Source organism: Athene cunicularia, assembly GCF_003259725.1.
Source record: "Athene cunicularia isolate RWA chromosome 1 unlocalized genomic scaffold, athCun1 chr1_part2, whole genome shotgun sequence".
NCBI lineage: Eukaryota > Metazoa > Chordata > Aves > Strigiformes > Strigidae > Athene > Athene cunicularia.
Genome location: NW_020799092.1, coordinates 67,499,075 through 67,525,009, shown reverse-complemented (window position 1 = coordinate 67,525,009; position 25,935 = coordinate 67,499,075). Strand labels below are relative to the sequence as shown.

Sequence of the window (25,935 nt, the reverse complement as noted above, 5' to 3'; positions counted from 1 at the left end):
CCGGAGGGTGCCCCGGGCGCGGTGAGGAGAGCCGGAGGGTGCCCCGGGCGCGGTGAGGAGAGCCGGAGGGTGCCTGGGGACGCGCTGTCCCGGCGCCAGTGAACTCCACCCGCCGAGGGGTGAAGTGGCCCAAACAACGCCGGTCTGTCCACAGACCGATCGTTGCTTCCCTTCGTGTCGAAGCGCGTGGAAGCGGCCCTTCTGACACCACCACACGCCCCCGTCCCTGTCTGGAAGACACGACCGTGCCCATCTCTGCCTCTTAAAATGTGCATCGCTTTCCACCAGCTTGGGGTTATTGGGGGCTTTCCAGTCGCAGCTCCATGGGGTATGTTCATCACTTGGGTTTTTTGCAGATGTTCAAGAAAAAGGGCCTTCCAGATTGCCAAGTCCTTTCTGCCCATCCTGGAGTGGCTGCCCAACTACCGGGTGAAGGAGTGGCTGATCAGCGATGTCATCTCGGGGGTCAGCACCGGCCTCGTTGCCACCTTGCAAGGTAAAACCGGGCACGCCGGCCCTCCCTCCCTGAGGACGTTTCTATAAGGGAGACGGCTGAACACAGGGATGTTATGCAGATGGAATTACAAATCTGAGACTTGTTATTTAATACTAGATATTAGATATTATTTTTCAATAAATAATTGATGGGTTTAATTTATTCTTTTTTTTTCTCTACTTGGCTAGAAGATTAAAATTTCTTTTGATGTGCTATCAAGATGTATTTAACTTTTTTTTTCCCCAGCCTTTTACTCAAAGAGTATTCATTCTGATATTTAAAATTTACATTGTGATAGGCCATGTGGTCTTATTTCTCTTTCTTGGTTATCTGAGCCTACAGCTGTACCGCAGCTGCCTACAAAATCTAGTTATTGACCAAAAATAATGCAAACTTGAGATCTACTCTCCTTTAAAATTTGACCCTTCCTTAAGATTGTTCACATATCTGCAGAAAACAGCCTCCCAGGAGGTGGTGGCATATTCACATTTAAAAAATTGATAAACTTGATGGATGCGTACAGTACATGTCTATGTACATATTAAATGTTCCTTATTTCCTTATTCCATTCATTAAGAAAGTGTTCAGTAGATGAACAAAGAGAAAAGTGGCAGAAATAAGAAGAAATTGATTAAAATAAGATAGTTAAGGAAGGCTTAAAGGGCAGAACCATTCTGCCTGAGGCAGCTGATAAGGTCTGCTTTCAAAGACAAGACTAGCTATAACCCTGACACAAACCAGCACATTAATTTCTTTCATCTCAGTAGTGTTCTTACACTATTTTCACAGTTTTTCTGGACTGGGGAGGTTAAGATAGCTGTGTCAACCCCTCATTTTCCCTCAGTAGAAATTGCTTGCACAAAGGGGTAAAGATTCATATTGGGAACAAAGCAAGCAGTTTACGCATTCCCAATTAGCCACAAGTATTCCTTACTGTCTGTTCCCTTGGAGCATGCTAGGGAGGCACAGCATGGCAGAAAAAAATGCTTTACAAACTTCTGGTCCAGGCAGAGGGTGACCTGAGGAATGACAAAGTGATTTGTCCACAGACCAGTGGAGACTCTGTGTCATTGCTGGAAGATCTCTGCTGGAGGTAGCACCACAGTTACAGGACTCCTCTGCCTTTTTAAAATGAACTGGTCTAGATGCGCTTTTCAGATTACTTATAACAGCTATTATGCTCTTACTGTAGCTCCCTCATTTATTTTTTTACAGTGGGGCCTGATTTTCCCACAATTAAATTCCACTTGTAAAACTGGTTAGTGAAATACACTGTTTGGTCTTCCATCTATGTATTAAAAAAAATAAATTAAAAAACCCAAATTAGTGCAAATCTGAATCTAGCTGTAATTTAAAAAATATATAATAATTCTGAAAATCTAAATTGTGTGATGCGGCCAAAATTGGCCAAAATCGGCCAAAATGTTTGCCAAAAAAGTCTTCTGGGATCTTGAAGCCCCTACAGTCCCTAACTCCCAGCAACTGTGTGTTGCTTTGCAGTCCTCCCACCAGTCACAGGACTTCAATTGTTTTGGGCTCTGAGAGCTTTTTGCAGTATCTTTGATCCCACTACACCCTGCAGTGGGAGGTAACAAGGATGTGATACTGAAGGCAAATTTTTTCTTTTTTTTTTTTTCATTTTTTGTTGGATTTGATGGCTTGAACGGGTATACAAAGGAAGACAATGGTAAGGATCAAAACTCTTAAATTTGTGTGATTTACTCCTGGTTTTTAAGTTTATAAACTGATATTGAAAAAAAAAAAAAAAAAAGTGGCCTGATTTTCAGAGGGGCTGAACATACTGAAGCATATTTGTGGTACAGTAATACAGCCTGTGCTTGAAATTTCTGTCTATAACTAGAACATTTCACATATCCATCTTTTCTCTCAAGGGGCAAACCATTCGCTCTTGCAATAGTGTTCCACCACTCAGACTTCACATCTGAGCCTATGTTTTGTGCTATCTATACAAATGTGGCAACATCTTTCAGTACTTACTCATCCAACTACATGTGGGATATACAATCATTTACAGTTATTGATACTCACATACCTGTCTGCAACTGATTTACAGACAAAACACATTCTAAACTGTGTCTGGGCAGAAGAAGTAAATCTTTCTGAAAGTCTATTCTAGACAAGACAGTGTTTTGTTGAGAGATTTTAAACCTGACATTTTGACAATCTATCATTTCAGGTTTGGCATATGCTTTGCTGGTTGCAGTTCCTGTTGGATACGGTCTCTATTCTGCCTTTTTTCCCATCCTGACATACTTTTTCCTGGGAACATCAAGGCACATCTCAGTTGGTAACTGCATGTTTTCAAGTTACAGTGAATTATCTACTATTAAATGTTAACCCTTACTGTGAACATTCATATAACCAAATTGGTTGTGTTGAATGTTAATATTGGTGGGTTTGAAGGACTTAAGGCTTATTTCTTCTCTGTGCAGGTGACTGTACATAATAGCTAATTTCAGTTGTGCCCATGCATGCTTTTTGCATGTGTTTATGCTGAAGTTTAAATCTTGTCTTTGGCTATACTCTATGCAAAAAATTACAAGATCAAGGCCTTGGTAGGCAGTATGAACAGATATCTTTTCTATCAGCTAAAGCTCAAGATGGCTAAAACAGCTCTTTTAGTCTTCTCTACAAGCCTTCCTTGCTGCATCCTTTTTTGATCACTGCGGACAATATCATCTTCTTGCCTGTTGCGGAGACCCAGAACCTGTGTGTACACTCCAGCCTCGCTCTAGGTCCTCACATCAAGGCTATGGGTAAACCTTGTTGATACTTTCTGAATACTCTTCAAGTGTCAGTTCTCACATTTAAAATTCATGTTACAGCTTGGTCACTGAAGTTTCTTTTCCTTCATTCTAACAAAATACAGTCTTTCCTTGTTCATATCTACTAAGAATAGATTGTTTTCCCCTCCCAAAGCTTTGGCATGATATTACACTTTTTCATCAACTTTCTTCTCTGCTGCATCAAATACTTCTGTATTTTTTTCTCCACTTTAGCCTCTTCCTACCCTACCTATCGGCTCACATTTGCTATCCAGGTCTGCGCTGTAACCCCTACTTATGTTAACATTCCTACTTTCTACATTATCAAATGCTCCTTCTTATGCTTTGTCCAATACTCTTATTCATGAAGTGTCCTCTAAGGTATCTGTAAAATTAACTTATCCTTCTTTAGGACATTTCATTACATTTTCCTTTTTCTGCGTAATCTTAGTAAATAACAGCAACAAATGTGATTACTTTTAGATTGTGTGTTGCTGACACAATGATCACTTACTCTCTCTGTATCTTGCCCAAAGGATAGTTTCAGTCATCTTTAGCCAATGTAATACAACACTACAGCCAAAAGATGTGGTCCTACCCTGTGGTGCCTATTCCTGCCACTACCACGGTGTGGGGGTTCCTGACCCTGCACCTGTGTGGCAGTCTGGAGCAGCTGAAAACTAACCATGACCCAAAAATAATTTAAATGTTGCTTTCAGTTGGATCAGTGATCGGTTTTGTCTGGTTGTGGTGCTGATACAAGGGAGATGGTTGGAACATGTTGCCCCTTTTGGCCTTGGTACAGTCCTGAATTGGTTTAAGCAAAGCACGAAACTGCACCTGTATGTAGAACGTAAGTTATCTGAGGAAGGAATTGTATCTTTGTGTCATGTTTGCAGTGCCTGTGGCTCCTGGCCCCCTAATAGTACTAATGTACCCCAGTTAAAACATTAAATGGATTTTCTGATTTAGAGTTTGTTTGTCTAGTGTGATAAATGCTTCTTCTTGATATATATTAAACTTTATTGTGGTCTGTTTGTCATTACAGGTCCATTCCCTGTAGTCAGTTTGATGGTGGGATCTGTGGTATTGAGCATGGCCCCTGATGATAATTTTCTCATAGATGGCAGTAATGCTACAGGGACCAATGGTACTGGGACACTGATAGACACTGAATCCAGAGATGCACAGAGAGTCCTGATTGCTAGTACCCTCACATTTCTGGTTGGAATTTTGCAGGTAAAATAGTTTGCTTGAAGACATAAGTTGATAGCTTTCATTTTAATGGGGAAACATACAGCATGGAAATACTTACTAGGGTAGTAAGACATTTTCCTGTAGTAAAGCACTAAAATGAAGGAAATCATCTCAAACTCTGAAGAGCTTTTGGGGGATTATTATTATCCTGGGCAGAGTCTGTGGCAACATGATTGAGAGTGCAGACAACAGAAGAATAGCCCTGTGATTGCAGACTGAGAGATCTGCATGAAACTAAGTGCTAATGGTGCATATCCTGGAGCATCCTTTCACGCATTTCTTTAGGTCTCCTTTATTCCCTTGGATGGCATGATATTAAGCTACACTAGGCTGCAATGGGGGAAGATGGTCCTAAGACTCCGTATCGACAAAGAGAAAAGAACAAAGCATAAGAAATCACCAAATAAAAGTGTACCTTTTGGTTGTTTAGCAAGCTGTTATTCTTCGTGGTTTTTCCAGGTAATATTTGGAGTCCTTCAGATTGGTTTCATTGTGAGGTACCTTGCAGACCCACTAGTTGGGGGATTCACAACTGCAGCTGCTTTTCAAGTGCTTGTGTCACAGTTGAAAATAGTCCTAAATGTTTCAACTAAAAACTATAATGGTGTCCTTTCCATAATATATGTAAGTATACCCTTCTAATCTATTTTGGTTTTATGACAGATTTTATGTAATTGTTTATCTTCTGCTTCCATTTCATACAGGAATGGTTTATGTATATGGTGGTTTAGTACAAAACATTCATGTAGTTCTCACTCTCACGAAGATCTGCAGCTCTTCATTTGTAGCTGTGGGGCTCTAAGCAGCTGCTTTCAGGATTCCCCACACAGAAAGTCTAATGGCCATCGTGAAGTCATTTTCAGGCAGAGCAGTTTTTCACATGAAGTTTAAACAAAATTATCCAGCAAAACAATTCTTTTTCTCTAGGTTTTCCCTCTGGAGAGTACTTTCTGTTCCACCCCTTGCCTTCTGGCTTATTGTGAAGGATGTTTCATCACTTCTTAACACTGTCAGGTCATCTCCCTAAGCTGACCAGTCCCAAGCCTTTTTACTCTTAACCCAGTAGGTCATTCTGGTAAAGAGCATTGTTCTCCATTCCACACTGTAGCCATACTTGTGAATACCTAAAGAAGAATGTGGATGCCCACTCTGCAGCCAGGTACCTACTGGTTAGCTAAGGTGAGGCTAAATGTTTCTGTCTTAACTCCATTTGTTGATCTTAGAGAAAATGATCAAATGGAGAAATGTCTTGGCTGGATTACAAAAATACTGAATTTCTAGAGGTCTCATATTACGGAATAGTCTCCTTCCCCAGAAAAATTATTGAGAGTTTTGTCACGGACTTCAGCATGAAACTATTCAGGTTCATAATATTTTAGATGTTCCATAGCACTCCACATGAGAATAACAGATTTCTAAAAGTGGCTGTTCTAGACAAGAAAAAGATTTTACATCCCAGTTCAGGCAACCAGACTAGAAAAAACACATCAGATGTCTAGATTAGCAATAATAGAATAGGCATATAACTACAAACAGCAAGGTAAAATTTAGAAAAAAATCTGGTGGACTACTTAAAAAAAATATGGGCCTTTTCAGAACAATGAAAACACTTTCCCTCAGAAGAACGAAAATTAGATGAGACAAAGTACTATCTAATAGACCTTAGAGCAGTCCTGGCAGGGTGATGGACTTGTTAATGCAGCAGGTTTTTCTATCACTATTTTTATGTTTATTGAAGGTTGGTACATTTAGTAGAAAGTATTTTTGAAAAGGAATTATATAGTTCTTCCAGCTCCTGCAAGCCTGAGTGAAATGTTGACTGCTAGGTTAAAGCTCAAAGCTTCTGTGTTCTTAGAGGTGAGCCAAGTCGGTGTGTTTCCAGGTGTGTGTAGAGCAAAGAAATTGTGATTTTTGGTCTGCTCAACCAGTGACTTGCTGTCTCAGCTTCAGCAAGTTTTGGACTTGCCTCAGAAGTGGTGCTTAACAAACTGCAACAGTGAGCATCCAACATTAGCAGAATTCACAACCCAGAACTAGGAAGTTACTGTTCGCCTGTGAAGTGCACCTGTGTGAGAGATGGTCAGTAAGAATGGGATCCATGGTAAGCAGTACGACAGGCAAGAAATGGCTTCAGTCATCTGAAGAAAGGCATTTGATTCAGTGTTTCAGGAAGACTTCTTTAGCTTAGAAAACAGTGATTAAGCACTTAGACATTTTATTTCAAAAATGGTAGTAGTGGTACTGCAACCTTCCCCTTGCCTTTAAACTGACAGCTCAGTATCTGGGGAGCTAACCAGGATACAAGAAGTCTGTTTCTAACCTCTTTTCTACTAGATTGTTCTGTTAAAGCTGCTTCGCTATGCATGGAATAATTAAATTTTCTTGAAGACAGGGAAAAAGTGAGAATTACCCTGATGCCTAGGAGGAGGACAGAGGAGTATTTGTAGCTTTTCTGTAATCAGCCCTTCATGTTTTCTCTGTATACTTGTTTGCAATAAACAATAGGATCAAGCAAGGGCATAGCAAGGGTAGAGAAGGGAGCTGTCTATTGCAGCCCAGTTGTGAGAATCCTCCAGCCAGGGACTGAACTCTGCTGGGAGGGTTAGTTTACCATAAGGTGAGGTTTAGTGGCTGCTTTTCCCAAGTGTAGGATTCTCCACAGCCTGGCAGGACCCTCATGTTCGTACTCTTCTGGATGTCAGCAGTGGAAATAGGAAACATATAATGCACAGACCATACGTACTGAGTATGTTGTGAACAGGAGTTTTGCTCATGGGTCTGCTAGCTGTCTTTTGAATAGAAAAATTAGGATCTCCCTTGCTATTCGGACAAAGGAAAGAAGCTATAGATCTTACCTTCCTTTTTTCCAGAACAGATAGAGGTAAAACACAGGTAGGGGTTTGGCTCTTCTTACTTAGTATTAATTTCCTTAAAAGCAGAAGCCCCCTGTGTGGACAATTCCGATTCTGTAGCACCTTGACAGTATGTAATCTTCAGGCTCCTCCCAGCCTGAACGAAAATGTAACTCGGCCTCCTCCAAAACCCCATGCATCTAGATGTTCTCATGAGTATTTTCACATCCTTCAAGTGGACATGGGCATGTTTTATGTTATCATTTTTTATTTTTCAGACTCTTATTGAAACATTTGAAAAAATTGGTACCACCAACATTGCAGATCTTATTGCTGGACTCCTCACCATTTTTGTCTGCATGGTAGTTAAAGAAATAAACGATCGGTTCAAACACAAGATACCTATACCTATACCAATAGAAGTTATTGTGGTAAGCAAAGGAACATAACAAAAACTGATGACATATAAAATAGATGGGGCTAGCTACAAGAAGACAAGAACCCTTTTTAAGTATTAAAACTGTTGTTTTATTTTATTACAGACAATAGTAGCCACTGGCATTTCATATGCTGCCAACTTGGAAAAAAAATACAATGCAGGCATTGTTAAGAGCATTCCAAGAGGGTGAGTGCCTTTGTTTTCTGGGAAATAGGTATTATTTTAATTGGCTAAAAATGACAGTGGTAAGAGAAAAGACATAAAAGAGATATTGATAGCTGTAACCTGGCTCTGTCAATTATGACACCTAAATATGCTGCCTAGATTTCCTTCATAAAATGTGCTTAGGAACATCTACCTGATTTGGTAAATTCATCTGAGAACTAATTGCTTTGTGCTTATGAAGTGAATATATGACTATGGAAAATGTAAAAAAAAAAAAAATTAAAAATTATTTTTAATAATGAAATTCTGCATAGACTTATATTCTGTAGACCTGAATTATCCCACGGAGGTTCATATTCATGCCACAACTGTTATCCCAATCAATCTTGTCACTTTCATAGTCGTAGGAGCAAGGATGTTGAGAATTACACTGGTAGAGACTTTCACTTGAAAGATTCAGAGCACTTCACAGTAGTAACCTTCACATTCCATTTGGTATTCAGGGCTTGATTAATTAAAATTTGTGGAAACACAGTAGGGGATAAAATGTTTTTGAGATCTTCTGAAGAAGTATGTTAACAATAGTACGAAGTGTCATTAACATATTTATGTAATTCATCATACTGTTCAATACATCCTTTATTCAATGCTTAAAAAAATGTACTTTTTCACTTTGCTATCATAAGGCCAAATCTCAGTCATGCTGAGAACAATGGGCGCTTTGTTGCTGACTAATAGCATCAGGATTTGGGCTATGGTGAGCTAGATAAGCGTGTTCTGTATGTCAATGGGCTGTTTCCACCTTTTTATTAACTTGAAACATTACACTTCATATTATAAGCAACCTGTATGCCTCTGCCTCAAACTCGACAATTCTAGTAAGAACAGAATTTGATCAATGTTGATAACACTAATATATTTTCTAAATGCTAGATTTTTGCCTCCTGAACCTCCAGATGTCAGCCTGTTTTCCCAGATGATAGCAGCCTCCTTTTCCATTGCTATAGTTGCTTATGCTATTGCTGTATCTGTGGGAAAAGTATATGCAACCAAGTATGACTATGCTGTTGATGGAAACCAGGTATGTATAACCAAAATACTTTATAAACATAGTGAATTTAAGTTCTGTTTCATGTTCACTTATGTAGCCAAATGAACATCATTCACAGTCATTTTTCAGACTAAAGCTGAAGTGTCACAGAAGAAATTCTTTCAATTATTGAAAAGAAATAGCTGAAATGGCCATATATTACCTAACAAATTCACCACATCGTATAAATTAGCCACATGGGCTCTGTCTTCAGTACGGGCTTTTCACACTAATTAATTCCTTCTGTATTGCTTCAGTGATTGAAGTAGCACTGAAAAGAAAATTAAAGCTAAGCACTGTATAGGGGAATTTTACATCAATATAAATATACTTGTAACTGTATAGGTAAGTCCTGCAGCTTCACAAAAGTAAATGCGTATCAGCATCCTGGAATAATTGCACCAAATGGAAGAATTGGTTTAACCATTGGTTTCTAAAGGCACGTAGCTAGAATATTACATGAGCTATGCATTGAGAAGCTCTTAGATGATTCCTGCAGTTGTTCAGTGTCTTCATGAGGGGTTATGATGTGGCTTGCCCATGGGCATGGGAGAAAAATGTCATAAAGCTTCCTTGTCCTGCATATATGCTAATTTTTAATTTTATCCTTTGAACATATGGGAAAATACACTCGCTACAATAAAGAGATGAGCACTTTGTTAACAAGTCCTTTATTTTAGTACTAATGGATTACATAAAGTTTGATTTTGGAAACACTGTTTTGCAGTATGTAACAAAATTACACTTCTGAACATGCTGGTCACTATAAAATACAGAAAAGTCATATCTGGTAACCCTTTGATTTACAGTTGCCTAAAATGCATTGACTTTCAGTTTAATAAATCTGAACGAATAATACATATTCCTGGAAGTACTATTGATGCTGTTCTTTTGTTGAATATGCTTTTCTGCCAGCACTGATGTGCTTCAACAATACTAATTAAATATTGTAATAGTGCTTTTATATAAATATAAAAGCAAAGTGCCTTCCTTTCAATACTATGCTATGAATTTTACACATAGCAAAGGTTAAATGCAGCCATGAATGATGGGCAAATAGTTTACTTGAACTGGAGAAGTTAAGATCATAAAAGCAGGTAGTAAAATAAATTTGAAGTATGGGCAATACTATTAAGACCTAAGAACACTAGGAGCTATACTTCCAACATTTTCTTGCGGAGCACAGTTGTTACACAGGAATAGGCCTGAATCATCTAGGCCCGTTCTGTTAAAGAATATTACTTCAAAATCTGCTCTTGTAGTTGGATCTTGAAGAAAAGCTTGCAGGAAAATTCATTTTGGAGAAAAGAAAGGGGAGAGTCAAAAATGAAATCTTAAATTATATTTTTAAAAATTTGCAGTGAGTGAAAAGCTCTTGTGACTGTGTCAGCTTGGTGAAAACAATGTTTCTGTCAATTATATGAGGTTGCAGGCAGCTCCCAAATGCTTCATTTCCCAGCAGAGGAATGGCTCAGATCCCAGGACATAAAGCTCCTAGGGTCCTTGTCACTTGAGCAGAACAACCAGCATCAGTAGACGCCAGCATCTGTGACCCTGGGGCAAATCTATGAGAACGCTGCCTGGGACTCAGCGTGAGTTCAATGGGATGTTCAGAGTGAAAAACTTCTGGCTCAACAAACTAGAAGTTTTCAGTGAAACTGTTTTATTACAAAGTTCCTGATTAGTTCTACTAATAATACATTGCTTTGCATTAATTAAAGGCTTGTCTAAACTCAAGACTGTTGTACTGATTAAAATTGTTTGTACAGCCGATGATACCTGGGAGTTAAATTTATACTAGCCCCATTTCTTGATGCAGTTATACCAGTGTAATTGCTAGAAATGTTAGGTGTGATGACATTGATGGAAATAAGCTTTAAATGTCTTTATACTAAGATGAATATGTCCATGTCAAGAAGAGTCTGCCAACTTCATTGTGTTGGTTTCCAAACACAGGTAGTTACACTGGCATGAGAGGAAGTTGTGTAAACGTTCAACAGCTATTACCGATCCATACTCTTAATATTATTGTGCTACCTGCTTTATAAATTACTGTAGAAGCTATTCTTCATTGAGGACAATCATTCTCCATTGCAAAATTGTCCTCAGGCATCTGTATTTACAGCATCATCCAATTATCTTTCAGGAATTTATTGCCTTTGGGCTGAGCAACATTTTTTCAGGTGCCTTTTCTTGTTTTGTTGCAACTACTGCTCTTTCACGGACCGCAGTCCAAGAAAGTACTGGTGGAAAGACTCAGGTAATGACCTCTTCTTACTAGTACTGTGCATGGGTAAATTTAATCTTGTATAGGACGCAGCTTTCACAATAGGATGAAAATTGTCCTAAAATGATTGTGTTACTGGCACGTGGAAAGCCACAGGTATGTTAGCTGGGAGCTTGTGCTCTGGTAGTGAATCATTTCTGTAGTTCTGCCAGAAGAGGGCAATCATTCTACATAGCATGAGTTACATTAGGGGTAAGGAATCCTTCAAGCCTAATTCCCCAGAATTTAATTTCCAATTCAGGATGAGGGAGGAGATCCTCTTGCAGCTGCCTGTGAGATATTTAAGCTCCCACGTGCTAGCCTGAGCAGTCCTGCTATTTGCCATTCATCATCTGCCCATGTGCCATCTTTCTCATGTTGAGTAAGCTACCTTGTTTTGCAGTACTACACCTTTGCATTTTTTAACAGTGGAGAACTACAGGTTATCCAGCAGCCCCTTTTCTGGCTGACACACAGACTCTGCTCCTTCATCTGTCTATGAAACGTAACCCCTCCAAGAGCTACTACCTTATGTGCAATTATTTACACTACCTGCTTGATTGAATTCCCTCTGTGTTAGCTGAAGTGTATGATTGCCCACATACACCTAAACACAGTGGCATTTTGGCAGGTGTCCTTGTGCCTAAAGAAATGCAATGTGCAACTACTTGTACATTTCTCTTTGTAATCCTAGAAAGATAAGATAGAGTCTTAATAAATTCATTTCCTATAAACACTTTGTTCTTTACAGGTTGCTGGTATAATCTCAGCTGGGATTGTTTTGATTTCTATTGTTGCCCTGGGGAAATTGCTAGAACCCTTACAAAAGGTACCGTACTTGTCCTCTGCAGCACAGCCACCAGTACCCATGAGATCCAAATGCTCAACTTTGATGGGCAGGGTTAATAGCCCTGTTTAGACTATGGTGACTAGGCTCTGGTTTATAGTGTATAATGTTGAGCACTATCTTAATGTGCATCTTTGCTTCTGAATAACACTTTTTTCATCATTTTTCTTCACAGTCTGTGTTGGCAGCTGTAGTTATAGCTAACTTGAAAGGGATGTTCATGCAAGTGTTTGATGTTCCCCGTCTGTGGAGACAGAATAAAGTAGATGCTGTAAGCAACCTAATTTTTACTTTTCTCCTGAATGTTTTTGTCTGTGGTTTTTTTCTTAATGTGATCCAAGTTTCTCTCAGCTACCACATAAAAAGAATTTTGTAGAGTTAACATCAGAAAACTTTTATGTGTATCCTCAAAATGCAAGTGCCATGAGGTCAGTTAAAAATTCCCTGGTTTAGAGTTTTACATAGTATTTTGCTTATTTTCTTTATTCCCTATACCCCACAGTAAGGGTGTCAGTCAGGGTATTCCTGTGCAGTGATGACTCCTTCATAGGAATTACCATAGTTTACAGCAATCTTATGTTGAGATGGCATGAAAATTAGAATAAAGATGGCCTGTTGCCACCTTTACCATTCTGCTTTTGTCTTTTGCACAGTTTAAATGGGCCAGAAAAGCTCATATTTTCTTGACATGTACATATATTTATGACATTACTACATTAGCCTCTCATTTGGTTGGATAATCTCAGGTAGTCCTCAGAAAATATGTTTTCTTGTTGTAGCAAGACTAATCCAAGCTAGAATGTGGATTCATTTGGCATGCTAAGGGATTTATGAACAGACTTTTCTTATGAACAACTATAACCATATCTTAGGGCACTTGCTTACATCTCCCACTGTGTTTTTCATGGAATAGACCTTCAAGTGTGGCTGTTAGGGCAGGAAAAGTTTGCACAGAAAGTATTTTCTCCATCCAGTCCTTACTTTGATTAGGTTTTACAGCATATGTCATTGGGCAGTACCTGCCTTAGGTAGATCTGAAAATTTTTAGTCAAACATTTATTAGTTCTCTTTATAGGTAAGAGATACCACTGATTTCAGTGAGAAGTGTGGGCACTCAGCTTTTTGAAAGATTCTGTCCACTGGGTGTTCTGCCTGGGCAGTGGTGTAGGTAGGAACTGAGGAGCCCACTTCAACTGTTCTGCCTGAATGTTCAGTGGAGACTTTAGAGAGTGCCATTAACCTGTTAGTATGAAATACCTTTCTTTGCAAGAGTTCTGCTTCTTAGATATCACTGAGGAGAACTCTTCCCTTTCTAATTGTCTACAGGTGGGACATCTTACAGTATTTTACATCTTTGGAAATAAATTATTTCCAATTTCTAAAGAAAGATTAAGAAAGACTTCTACCATCAGAAAGAAAAAAACGCAATCGTTAACTGCATCTACTTTAATCTCACCAAAGTAACTGGATCCCTGAAAAATGCTGTTATGTTAAAAAAAAAACCCTTATTTGCTAAAAATCTAACTGTGCCTAACAAGACAGTGATGGATAGAAGCATCTTGGAGGAAGAGGAAGACTTCTGTATGGAAGTCAGCTAATTGCCAGTGTGCTATGATTGTCTCCAAAGTTAAATTCTTCTGCTACTCATATTGTTTGGTGTAGTGATTCTTTAGCATGACCAGGAGTTAAATGTTATAATTAAGAGACTTTACATTTGTTATTTCCTCTCCAGATGATCTGGGTTTTTACATGTGTAGCATCTATAATTCTGGGACTTGATTTGGGATTACTTGCGGGCCTTCTATTTGGATTGCTGACAGTTGTGCTGAGAGTTCAGTTGTAAGTAACAAAGATCAGAAATAATTGTTAGTGTTATACCATGAAAACAGAAGACCGTATGCTGAAAAGCAAGATGTTTTGTGACAGGAAATCTGCTTGGGGTTACAAAAATTTTGAAATGGAAAAAATCCATTCTTTAGAACAAAACACTGTTTGTGTGCTATCATGTAATCACACTGATAAAAGAGAAGCTGCATTATTTTATCAGTATTTATTCTGTATCATGTTGGGTACTCTGGTGGTACTTAGCCATATGTTATTTATGCACCCACATAGCTGAGTTCTGGAAAGGGATAGGAACATTCCAGGTCAAATATAAAAAGATGTATGAATGGCTTCTGTAATTAATTGATCAGTATAATAACTCTTAGCATGCAATACTACTACAGTATGTTGCTCATGCCAATAACCTTTTCACTTACTGCTTATACAAGACTAAGTGTATGCCTGTGAAAGAAGAGGAAGTATAAGACAAAATTTTGTGCTTGTGGCTGATTTGTTGCTGCTCAAAGAACTTATGGTAGTGGAATGGTGAGAAAAGGTGGCCTTGAAGAATCTTCTTTGGCCATCTTGTTACTTTTAATTTATCTTTCTGTTGAAAAAACAATATAACTCCTTTCCTTCAGCCTGGAGTCGGGAGAATATGGTTACTAGCAGTATCAAAGGAAAGTTGCACTGTCAGCAAATGTATAAAAATAAAGCCTTGTAAAAGTTGTTACAGAGTAGTAGATTATAAAAAATTGAATTTGAAGAGTCTCAAAAAACATTATCAAATTCAACTCAGATACGTGAAATCAAATATAAAAGGGAGGTGAGGCTTTTCAAACTTAAAAAAAATTTGCTTCAACTGTTAAAAATATATCTGGAGACTGCAAAATATTTTGGTTTTGTTATTGACTGAAATGAAAATTAAAAGGGTTGGACAAAAAGTTTTAAGTAATCTGAATAGTATATAGATGTATTGTTTCAGTTGATTTGAAACAAAAAAGTGATTAATTTTTTAGAGTTAAAAAATTATCTTTTCATTCAACCCAAACTAATCTGCTTTTAAAACATTTTTCTGGTTTGGGAAACGAACAAGTTATTAATTCAGCTCTACGTAAAAATGATGCAGTAAGTAGGCTGAGACAAGACTACCCTGTCTTTAAAAAAAAACATTCACTACAAATTGGGAAAAGACCCTTGCACAGCGACACAAAACAGACAAAACACTTTTGCAATGAGGCTATTAGTTTGGCAGAAGAGAGCAGACTACATGAGTCTATGACAGTCTGTGTGCAGCAATCCCTTCAGTCTGTGAATGCCTAAGTATGATGCTTACCTTCACTGTCTTATCTTTTGCTTCTGTTAGTCCTTCATGGGGTGGCTTTGGAAACATTCCTGGCACAGACATCTACAAGAAGGTCAAGGACTACAAAAATGTAAGTCATTGCTGAGTTGTTTCCCTTCAGTCTACAAACCAGTGCAAGACAAAGTTGTGCATTGCGTATTGTGGACAACTTGAATTTGAAAGTGTAGTGCTTGAAGATAACAAGTTTCAGCATTAAATGCTTTATCTTGATCCAGATGGTTGGTCCACATTGCATGCTGGGGCTGTAAGATTCTGAAAACTGAATCACCTCAATTATCAGCAGAGATACACCATTTTTTTGTGAATTAGATACATAGTTGAACTGTTGAAACAGTTAAATGGCTTCTTTTTAGCCAAAATATGGTTGTTGCTGCTTAACCTTATATTCTTTGGCAACAGGTTATAGAACCAGAAGGTGTGAAGATTCTTAAGTTTTCAAGTCCAATTTTTTATGCTAACATTGATGGACTCAAAAGCAGCCTCAAATCCACAGTAAGTGATATGTGATGGGTTTGGACACTTAACTGTCTTTGAGATTTCCTCAGAATTATCTCTAGGTAAAATTACATAATTTTGATCCTTTTTCTGTAGGTGGGATTTGATGCAGTCAAAGTATATAATAAGAGACTCAAAGCACTGAGGAAGATACAAAAGCTAATCAAGAAGGGGAAATTAAAAGCTACTAAGGTAAACCAATTTTTTCTTTCTCTTCTTTTTCAAAGGACTAATGTTAGAGCCTTCTGTACTCATCTTAAAAATAAAGATGGAAAAGTGTGACTTATTACTATGGCAGGAAATCTGGGTCCTGCAGGAGGCTTAGGAGAGCAGTACACCTATTGCCAAAGACCCCACAGATTCAGGCAGCTGTGACAGTCATAGCGTTAACAGGAATGGAAACTAGAGATTCCCTGATCTTACCTCTTCCCCTCACCAGCTCAGATGGTCTATGTGCAGTAGAAGTGCTGGCTCTTTCATGTGTACATTCTCCTATTATCCAGCTTCCTGTGCACAGGTGAGCTGTATCTGCTGGCTGGTAGACATAGCCTTCCACATCCTCTTTAAAAAAAGCAGTGTTATGTTCCTCTGAGTATGGAAAGTACATTTCAATAATTAAATGCTTACAGGAGTGGACAGGTACAGGCAACCCATTAAATCTCTAGAACTGGAAGTTAGAAATGGGTTTTCTGTTGTCATTGCTCTCAGTGCAGAATAAAGTTTTTCTGTATATAATTTATAAATGCTCAGATATGTGACGTTCCAGCTTTTGACCTAGTTATTTTACCATGTTATTATATACAGTAAATCTAAGTCAAAGCTGAAAATACTGGTCTTAAATGTCTCTTAGAAAGAAAGCTATTGAGGGAGGGAGTAGCTTTGAGGTATTTATTTTTCTGGATAGTGGCCTTTTTGCAGGAAGATGCTCTTTTAACAAAGAAATAAAAAGTAACTGCACAAAGGAGGAGGTAATTATGTGCTCTTTCTTGTTTTTCTTTAAAATCTTGGATACAAGATCTTGGATACAAAATCTTAGCCCAGCACTAAGGGGACAGACAGATTATTTTAGGGAACCTTGGCAGAATGATGATGGCACTAAACTGTAGTTACAATTAAAGTTTTATTTTTCTTAACAGGATTTTATGATTAGTATAGGACAGAATTAATTATTAGAATGGCATAGGATTTCTATAAACAGAATCGATGCAGCACAATTTGTAAGTAGAATAATACAGAATTTATAATACAATTTAACTTATAGTTTCTAATTACCTATATCCTAACTTAACTTGTGGTTTCTAATGACATGGATCCTCTGTAGATCATGTCAGATCTTAATATGTGGTTTGATGTAAATGTAATAATCATAATCTAGACTCAAAAATCATATAAAAGAGGACAGGTCACTCAATCCTCAAAGGAAGCTGATGATGGTGGAGGCATTCCTGGCCACCAGGGGGTCACAGGTCTCACTGTCCAGCAGCAGTTCCAGTCCCAGTTCCCCACCTCGGACTTGTAACTGCTTGATTTTATGGACAGTGCTCTGTGCTGCACACTGTTCTGTGAGAGGGACATCAACAACACCTGGGTGGCTGGCTGACTGGGACCTTCAAGACCAGCAAGGAAGAGGGTAATCAGTCTGGTGCCCAGGAATCTTGAGGCTGGTGGGGAGGAGAAGAAGAAATCTGCTTGGTTTGTCTGATTGGTTCACAGGACCTTCAAGGCCTGAGAATGAGAGGAAAGGGAATGAATACATGACCTGCTTGGTCACTGGGAATGGCTGCTTGCACTATAAAATGGCATTAGTTATGCTGACCACATTACCAGGGGTCAGGAGCAGAGGGTACTGGTCACAAGTATTGGTCTTGTTCACTCCTGAAATGGAAGTTATCACAGGGAAGTATTTCCTGTAGGTCCAAGAACTTTCTCCACAATTAAATGCTATATTCCTTATATTATCTACACATTAGAATGGCATCATCAGTGAGCCTGGTATTAACAATGAGGCTTTTGAGACTGATGAGGAACCTGATGACAATGAAGATCTTCAAGTTCCCACCAAAGAAGTAGAGATCCAGGTGGACTGGAATTCAGAACTCCCAGTCAAAGTAAACATCCCCAAGGTGCCCATCCACAGTCTTATTCTTGATTTTGGAGCAGTAACCTTCTTGGATATTGTAGCTGTGAGATCAATAAAAACGGTAAGGGCATTTTTTTCTAGCATTCCATGAAAACAAAACTAGTCAGTAGTATGTAAATCAAGAGCTGTTAGTGGAAGTTAATTTCTGAGTTTTTAATAGTCCATTGTTGAAAAATACCTTTAAAATTTATATAGCAAGAGGTAGAATATTGGATTATGAATATATTAAGGGGGAAAAAAAATTTAAATACACTAAAAGAACACTATGAAGGTTGCATGGTCAAGTACTCTAAAATTAGAACTGCAAAATGTGGTCCCCTTGTATGCATATATTATGAAATGTTTTAGTTATATATTTTCTTTCCACATGCCTCCTGCTTTAATTTGGGCACAGGATGATGCTCTCTCAACACAGAGGTAGTAAAAATTTCATCTTACCATCACTTCAGTCTTTAGCCACGACATTTATTTATTCATTCCATGTTATTTAAATTATGAAGGAAGAAAGAATGATGAATTTCTTTATAGAGTTTTCTGTGGCTAATATCAGAGTGCCTCATCAATATTCATTAATTCATCTTCAAACATCACACTATGTAATATGGAGATAATATTTCTAGTTTAGGGAGAGGGAAATGAGGTGAAGAGACTAAGGGCAAGTATTTCCATTATTTTTTAGTACCCTGTTTTAAGTGTGCAGGACCAGACTGTTCAGTCTTTAATCTTTTATGATACTTCATTTCTGCTTTCACTAACTTCATTTTGCAGTTGGGACTGCTTAGCCTATCTACAAATCACATGTAAGATGACCAGGACTCTAGTTTATCAATGAACAGAAGGGGGTGGAATTAGTAACCACCTTTGAAAATACTATTCCAAGAGACTTGCCTGCCACCAGGGAGTCACAGGTAGAATCCAGTCTCCCACCTTGTAACTAACTGAAATACAGGAATGCCATGTGCCTTGCTTCAGCTTTCTGCCTAGTTCGATTCAGTTCTGGCTTCTGGCACAAAAGAGATATGGGGTGCACAAACATGACTCTTTCCTTCCATATGCAGCTTTTTCACCCAAGAACAGATCCATCTGGTGCACTGCTTGAGGGAAAAATCTGTGTAAAAAATGTGCATGTGCCAATGGAAGATTGTATCATATCACACATACATGGGAAGAAATAAAGGTTGCTCAGGCCCATGTGGTTCTCACTTGAAGAGTCATGATTATTCATGTTATGAGAACAGAATGAGAACCTTAACAGGCAGCTATGTATGTATCTGTAAAACTGATAGTTCCATTTACATAGTCAAAGATAGGCCACTTCAGCAACCAGGTACTTAACTACTGGATCTTTAAATATAGCAAAGTATAGCAGTTTCTTATTTATGATGGATGAACAAAACGTACAATTTGGAATGAAGATGCTCAGAAACAAATGAAGTGTGTGTGCCTATACATTACATATATAGACATATATACTTACACGTATTTTCTCATTACAGACTCAATTTATTTATGTCCTTGTTGCAAATTTTTATTTTTTTTAGATAATTAGAGAGTTTGAGAGAATCGATGTGAGAGTATACTTTGCTTCATATCAAGGTAAACATCCAAATATTTCTGTTACCACTCAGGCAAAGAATAAAATGAAGATGAGAAGGGATCTCTAGATGTGCCTATGGGAGCATTTGTTCTAATAAAAATGTGAATTGTCACACTGATAAACATGGTGGGCTGTGGTGGGACACAAAGAATGGTGGAGTTTTATGGAAAGTAAAACTCAAGACAAAGCTATGATTGATTGATTGATTTGGCTGTACATTTGATTTCTGATAGTTGCAACCATGTATATTGACATTTATTTCTTAAATTATTTCAAATTGTATTAACCTGCTATGACTTTCTGTGATTCAGACAACCTTATATCTCAACTGGAACGGAGTGCCTTCTTTGATGATATTGTCAGAAAAGACATATTCTTTTTGACTGTCCATGATGCTGTGCTCTACATAAGGAATCAAATGACATACAGTGACAACCAGGATCCCATCTTTGAGAAGGTAAGGATATCCAGTAGCATGTTTCCTCTCCTATCATCTAGCATGGAGTCTTGCAATTTCCATTACAGCATGGCACATTCAAAAACTAGACACAGAGCTGTAGTACAGATAAAGTGAGAATCTAGTAAATTGGACACGTAGTAATCTAGTAAATAGTACACGAATATATTGCCAGATCAAAGGAAGGGTCTGTCGACCCCAGGATCTTGTTAGTGAAAAGAACACGAGAAACAGGATATATGGAGAACAGTTCATCCTAAGACACATTTTCTAGTTTCTGACAACTGACAGCTTAAGAAGTTCCTCAGTTGGAGGTTGCATTTGGACCATTATATTTATCACATCTGAAGTTTTTTAAAATGTGTTTCTCGTATTCCTTTTGGAACCCCTTTACACATCTTAGCTTGACATCGTCCTGTGGCAGTGGGTTCTATAATTTTAAATGTGTTCTATGACAAATATTTAATTTGTTTTGAATCTGTTAGATTTCTGGATTGTTATCTGCAATGAATAATCATTCCATTCCCTTCTTCCTTTCCCAACACTATTAATAATTTCAGACAACTGATCAAAGCTGACAAGTCCCATCCTACTTGGTCTGAGTGTACGTAGAATCTATCTCATGCTAGTGTTCATTCCAACTGCCTCTCTGTGCATTTCCTAGTTGTGGTCTGCATTTTTTGAGATAACCAGCACATTCTGTAGTGTTTAAAGATGTGAGCCCACATTAGAAAAATGGCCTTATAATTTTCTCCTTGTCTTTTCACCACAATTCCTTTCCTAGCAATTGCCATTATAGTATTACGAATAAAAAGTAATTAAAATTAATATTACTGTTAAATAACTAGGATGGAGCCCTTATTTTTTGATAATTTTTGTTTACTACCCAGGTTCTTGAAGTTTTGTCCTGTCTTATAGTAGAGATCAACATTTTGACAGAGCCATACAAAAGCAGTTTAGAAATCAATTCTGCTTTTATTATTTTCACAAAGCCATAACTAGTCATACAAGGAGAGACAGCACCAAAAGCTTTCCAACATGTAAGTTTCTCTCAGCTGAACTAAAGCAATAGCTTTGTCAAGGTACAGTAAACAACAGACTCTTGTGAGATGTGGAAGTAACATTAAGGTTGTTCAGAGTAATAAATCAACTTCAATGATATGGACAATGCGTAACTCATCATGTTTCTTAATTTCTTTCTACCAAGATTTCACTCATGCAGGAGTCTAAAGAACCCATAGAGTTCACAGAAACAAGCCGTCCTGATGATGAACTTGATGTTCAGGAAGAGGTACGCACTTTGGAACCGAATGTGCTTATCATTTATAGAATACTGCTGGCTATATTCCTTTGCCTGTAGCATTGTGTCATGCTGTGAGAGTGTGGCAGATGAACTGAGTCCCCCAACAGTTTCCTCCTCCATAAGTAAATACTCTCCTTGGGCCTGGATGTCAGTGCTTAGTGGAGAAATTCACGGTCTTCTTGAGATGTAGTAGATTGTGTGTGCATAACCATCTCCTGATCCCTGTTGCTTTAGGACTACTTTTGCCTTACACAGGCATGAGTTAGGTGCCTAAGAGAAGACTTGGTAAGGCTTGAGGCACCTGAGTCCAAAATGATGGTTAACTTTCTCCCTTCATTCCTCCTTTTAACACAGCGGCCATCTTCTTGCACAATATAAACACTTTACAGGAAGCTGCAGCAAAGCAGTGTACTGAACATAACTAACATGCAGCAACACAAGTCCATTAAAGCAATACCATAGTATTTTGTATTTACCAAATGTTGCCAGAAAATAAAGTAGCACTTACTGCTTAAATAACAGTGCAGCACACAGGTCACTTATTCAGAAATTAGGAGATTGGTCTAAATGCCCTTTTATTGCCTGAGATGAATTAAACTAGTGATGCATCAATACCTTGAAAGTATTATAACACTCCATGTAGGTAAAGGCATGATTATTATCTGTCCTTCCTATTGTAGTACTAGTCAGAACTCTGTTAATTCCCTGCCTAAAACGGGGTAGTGCCCTGTGCTTGGCCTCTCTGCTCCAGCCACAGGAATGCTGTGATCCTTCTCTCTGTCATGCTCTAGCAAAATGCTGCAGCAAGGTTGCTGTGCCTGTGGGATGTAGATGTCCCTGGAGGGAAGTCGGTAAGAGGAGGTTGTGGCTGGGTAGAGCTTCTCAGCATCACCCTGCATTGTAGTTTCTACCACAGCATGAAGTCCTGTAGGAAGAGGTAAGGTCAGCTTGGGAAGGCAGATTGGTGAGAGGAGAAACTGAGACTCTAAGCAAAATCCTCTCGAACTTCACCAGGGCTTGGTCAGTAGATCGTGATACTTGGCACTCCTGAGTCACCCCCTCCTTTTCCAGTTGGTATGAATATTGCAAGAGACCCAAATACTATTCTTTATCACTAATAAGGGGAGAAGCGTTTTCCACTCCCCTGTAAGTCACAGTGTAGAAAGGAACGAAGGATTAAAAAAGCTACAAAGACACCATGATTCTATAACAGAAACATTTGGGAATGGCAAGCCAAAAAGACTTGAATTCTGATTTCTATTCACAGGATTGCTTAGATATTTATATTATTGTCATTAAATAAGAAAAGCAGCCAAACACAGAACTACCAATACAAGGTCAAAGAGTGTTCTGAGAGGTTTCTGTCCTCCACCTTTATAGCCACATTTTGAAGGTGAGAGCTAGTAACCTTTAGACCTGCAGCTTCCTGGCTGAATTGTCCGACGCAGACACAAGTCAGAGGGACGCTGCCTCAGAACAGTTTCCTTCTCTGTACTTTCACTGAGGCTAGGTTGGACTTGGTAGTTTTTAGTTAACACATACACAGACATTTTATTTTTCCAAGTGGTGTGTACTCAGAACTAACCATGGGCTGTTTCTCTCCACCTTTTAAAAACCATTTCACTAGGCTATGCGCAGACTTGCTTCATGAAGACAGACTGCTGGTACTGTCCTTCCTGTGAACTCACAGCAATATTTATGCACCGGTACTATATAAGCATTTTCTGCAATGAAACCAATCTTTGCACTTGAAGAAAACCCTGATTGTTTGTCTGAATGATGCAGATCTCTAGAAATCTCCAAATTTTAGCTAACATTATCCTGGAAATATCCTGGACCTTGATTAAGCAAGCACTTTCTGATATGATATACTGATTAAAAAAATCAGAAGAATATTATGAAAGATGTGCTCAGTTTTGAGTAGGCAGAAGTAAGGCAGAAGGTGCATTACACTGTTTTATCAGTGTGTACAGGATAAAAAATTGCTTTCTTTTCTGCCCAGGAGAGTTGAAGAGACCAAAACCCTTGGATGGCAAGCCTTTTTTTTTTTTTTTTTTCTGTCTGTATTTGTACAGTGCCTAGCGAGAGGGCAGGAGTTCTAGGCAGCCAAGGCTTTGCAATTCTACAACATTAGTGTGAGCATATGTGCTGACAGGTCTTGAAAAATGTATTGTGATTGTTTTTTTTCAAGCAATTCCTTAAATTGCTGCAGGTTGTTAGATAACCGAAAGGGTTGACAGGTGAAACAGTCACATGAACAGAAAATGGCACTGAACTACTATAAAAGTTTAAATAGGGTAAGTTTCAATAGAAAAGACTCTTCAATATGGGTTCATTAGTTCTGTATTAATCCCATTGTAGCAAATCATGCACTACTATTAATGATTGTCCCTAAAATGTAGTATAGACAGATTCTTTTGGCTAGGTTACATATCTTTGATCAAGAGGCAGAACATGACATAAATTAGACCAACAAAAACCTTAGTCCCCAAGTACTTAATGGAATCCATAGAACAGGCTGCTACTGAGTGAAAGTAAGAAAGTCAGAATGTAACCTAGTATAGAGGTTTGGGTTTTTTTAAATGGAACATAGGAATTTATTTAGTTTAATGAATAGTTATATTTTTATAATAGCATAATTTTTCTTTTAATATTCTACATCAAACTGCTGCTGTTCTTTTACATTTGACAGTCCATAATGCACAAGTGCAATAATTTACAAAAGATAAAGGATTTGACCTGCAAAACTTTAATCCTTACTTTAGGACTATATAAAATAGATATGTAGGAGAACAATGTTCTTACTTTCAATGAAGAAGAAATGTGTTTTGATGGAAAGCAGACTGCTACCTTAAATTTTAGCACTACATTATTTTTTTAAAAGGAAAAAATATTTGCAAGGTGAGGGAAGAGATAATAAAAATAGTGTAAGAAATGTCCAGTTATAAAATCCCTTTAAGTTTCACAATGTGGGCTAATTAGCTTCAGTATGTTCATGTATTTAAGTCTCCTTATTTGATTATGTCAGAGAAATTTTCCTACATCACACTGCACAGAGAAGATTTTCACTGCAGTTAGCAGAAAATCTCAGGTGAAAAGCTAAGCACTAAATAAATTATTTTGTCCTAAGGACCTGAGTGAACTCCATCCAAATCAGTGAAAAAAATCCTATAACCTTCCATCAGTTGGACTTACACAGTAGGTAACAACACCAGACTGACATCTTTATTCTCTAATTAAGGTAAAAACTTCAGCCCTCATGACACTCAGTGAAGTTTCTCATTTCAAATGCAATACAGGCTTGAACCTAGACAATATTGCTGTTCCAGTCCAAGCCAGCAAAACCGCAGGTTTGTATTTACAGATAGACATACTCCACTTGTCTGTCATGCTGGCATCTCCACAAGCTGAGAATTATGCATGTGTTTAAGAGGTAAATCAGACTGATCTGCACCTCCTCTGACAGAAGTATTAATTCCTATTTACACTAATGCTTAGGCTCAGGCTGTGATTTGACAAGTCATAATTTTAGCACTACCTGTCCTTATTCTCTGCCCTTCCATTCGCCAGCCTAACGCAAGAGGGTTGGCACTTCTGCCCACATTACTGACAAAACTTTCCTATCAGGCCATGGCCCCAACTTACATTAACCCGAATATCAGCCCCTGTTGCCAGTGCACGCAGCACACAGTGGTGAAGGACAAGGCCAGTAACATGTTTCTCAGAGGCTGTATAGCTTTTCTAAAGTGGATGTACATTTTATGTAAAAAGTGAAAGTAAACCATTCTGGGACTGATAAGTGAGCTTTCAGCTAATTTTTACACAGAACACATACTATAGAGAAGACGGTATAAAAAAATTATAGCAGTGGATTTTTTTTCTTCAGAAGAGCATCTACACTGTGAGGTTTGACTGTAGATTCTTACTTGACAGAAATGTGGGCTTACATTATTTTTTGAACCTTCTCCAGTTCTTGTCCATAAAGGTATTTAGAAAAAGCAATTAAATATTCAACAGTCTTTCAGTTTCCTTTCAAATATGACATTTCAGCTGGAATTAACTGTGATAAAATATGATGCAATGCACTTACTCTTGGCCTGCATATTTCTTCAAGGCATGGTTGTATTTGTTCTTAATTATCTAGCACAAAATATTCAACTTTTCCTGAAAAATAGCATTTCACACAAAGCTTACAGCTACACAGAACAGTAAGCTGTAATATGCAGAAAGCATTTAAATACCTTTCTTGGTGGGTATGGGGTATGTGCTTATTTTTCTGTCTATGTATCCATCAAAATGAAGGATACCAAAATAATGGATTTTGCAATAAAGCTAAAATGCTATACAGTTCTGTATTAATTAAAACATCCATAAGTAATGCAACTAGACATGCTTATCTTTTTCCAGTAGAATGAAGAAGTTATATTTTTGTATGCATTTTGAGTATTACTATTCTGTCTTTGCATGTCAGGTATTAAATTTAAAGATATATTTTAAGTTTTTTACCCTTTTAAAAAGCTGCATTTTAAAAGTAATTGTATTAATTAACTAGAAA

General features: G+C 38.0%; 1 protein-coding gene across 3 annotated transcripts; it reads left to right on the top strand.

Annotated features, from left to right (window-relative positions):
• The first annotated feature begins 197 nt into the window (after nucleotides 1-197).
• On the top strand, nucleotides 198-25,935 carry SLC26A4 (solute carrier family 26 member 4). 3 transcript variants are annotated; one of them, XM_026868326.1, is made up of 19 exons: nucleotides 200-496; nucleotides 2,694-2,804; nucleotides 4,331-4,521; nucleotides 4,999-5,163; nucleotides 7,670-7,822; nucleotides 7,934-8,016; nucleotides 8,929-9,076; nucleotides 11,232-11,345; nucleotides 12,103-12,180; nucleotides 12,374-12,469; nucleotides 13,931-14,037; nucleotides 15,389-15,458; nucleotides 15,788-15,880; nucleotides 15,980-16,075; nucleotides 17,854-18,084; nucleotides 19,565-19,619; nucleotides 19,932-20,077; nucleotides 21,285-21,368; nucleotides 23,008-25,935. In XM_026868326.1, the coding sequence occupies exons 1-19, from the start codon at nucleotides 268-270 to the stop codon at nucleotides 23,029-23,031; spliced, it is 2,274 nt and encodes a 757-aa protein (XP_026724127.1). In that variant the 5' UTR covers nucleotides 200-267; the 3' UTR covers nucleotides 23,032-25,935. The 3 variants fall into 3 exon arrangements, 2 of the variants coding, with proteins under 2 accessions (XP_026724127.1, XP_026724128.1); XM_026868327.1 differs by lacking the exon at nucleotides 200-496 and adding an exon at nucleotides 3,106-3,273 and having other exon boundaries at nucleotides 2,696-2,804; XR_003400400.1 differs by lacking the exons at nucleotides 21,285-21,368; nucleotides 23,008-25,935 and adding an exon at nucleotides 18,418-18,440 and having other exon boundaries at nucleotides 198-496; nucleotides 19,932-19,971.

Excerpts from the sequence above, each read along its gene's own strand:
- SLC26A4 (XM_026868326.1), top strand. The coding sequence starts at position 268 with ATGTGCATCGCTTTCCACCAGCTTGGGGTTATTGGGGGCTTTCCAGTC. Across the intron at positions 497-2,693 it reads CCTCGTTGCCACCTTGCAAG|GTTTGGCATATGCTTTGCTG; the intron begins GTAAAACCGGGC and ends CTATCATTTCAG. Across the intron at positions 12,181-12,373 it reads TGCTAGAACCCTTACAAAAG|TCTGTGTTGGCAGCTGTAGT; the intron begins GTACCGTACTTG and ends TTTTCTTCACAG.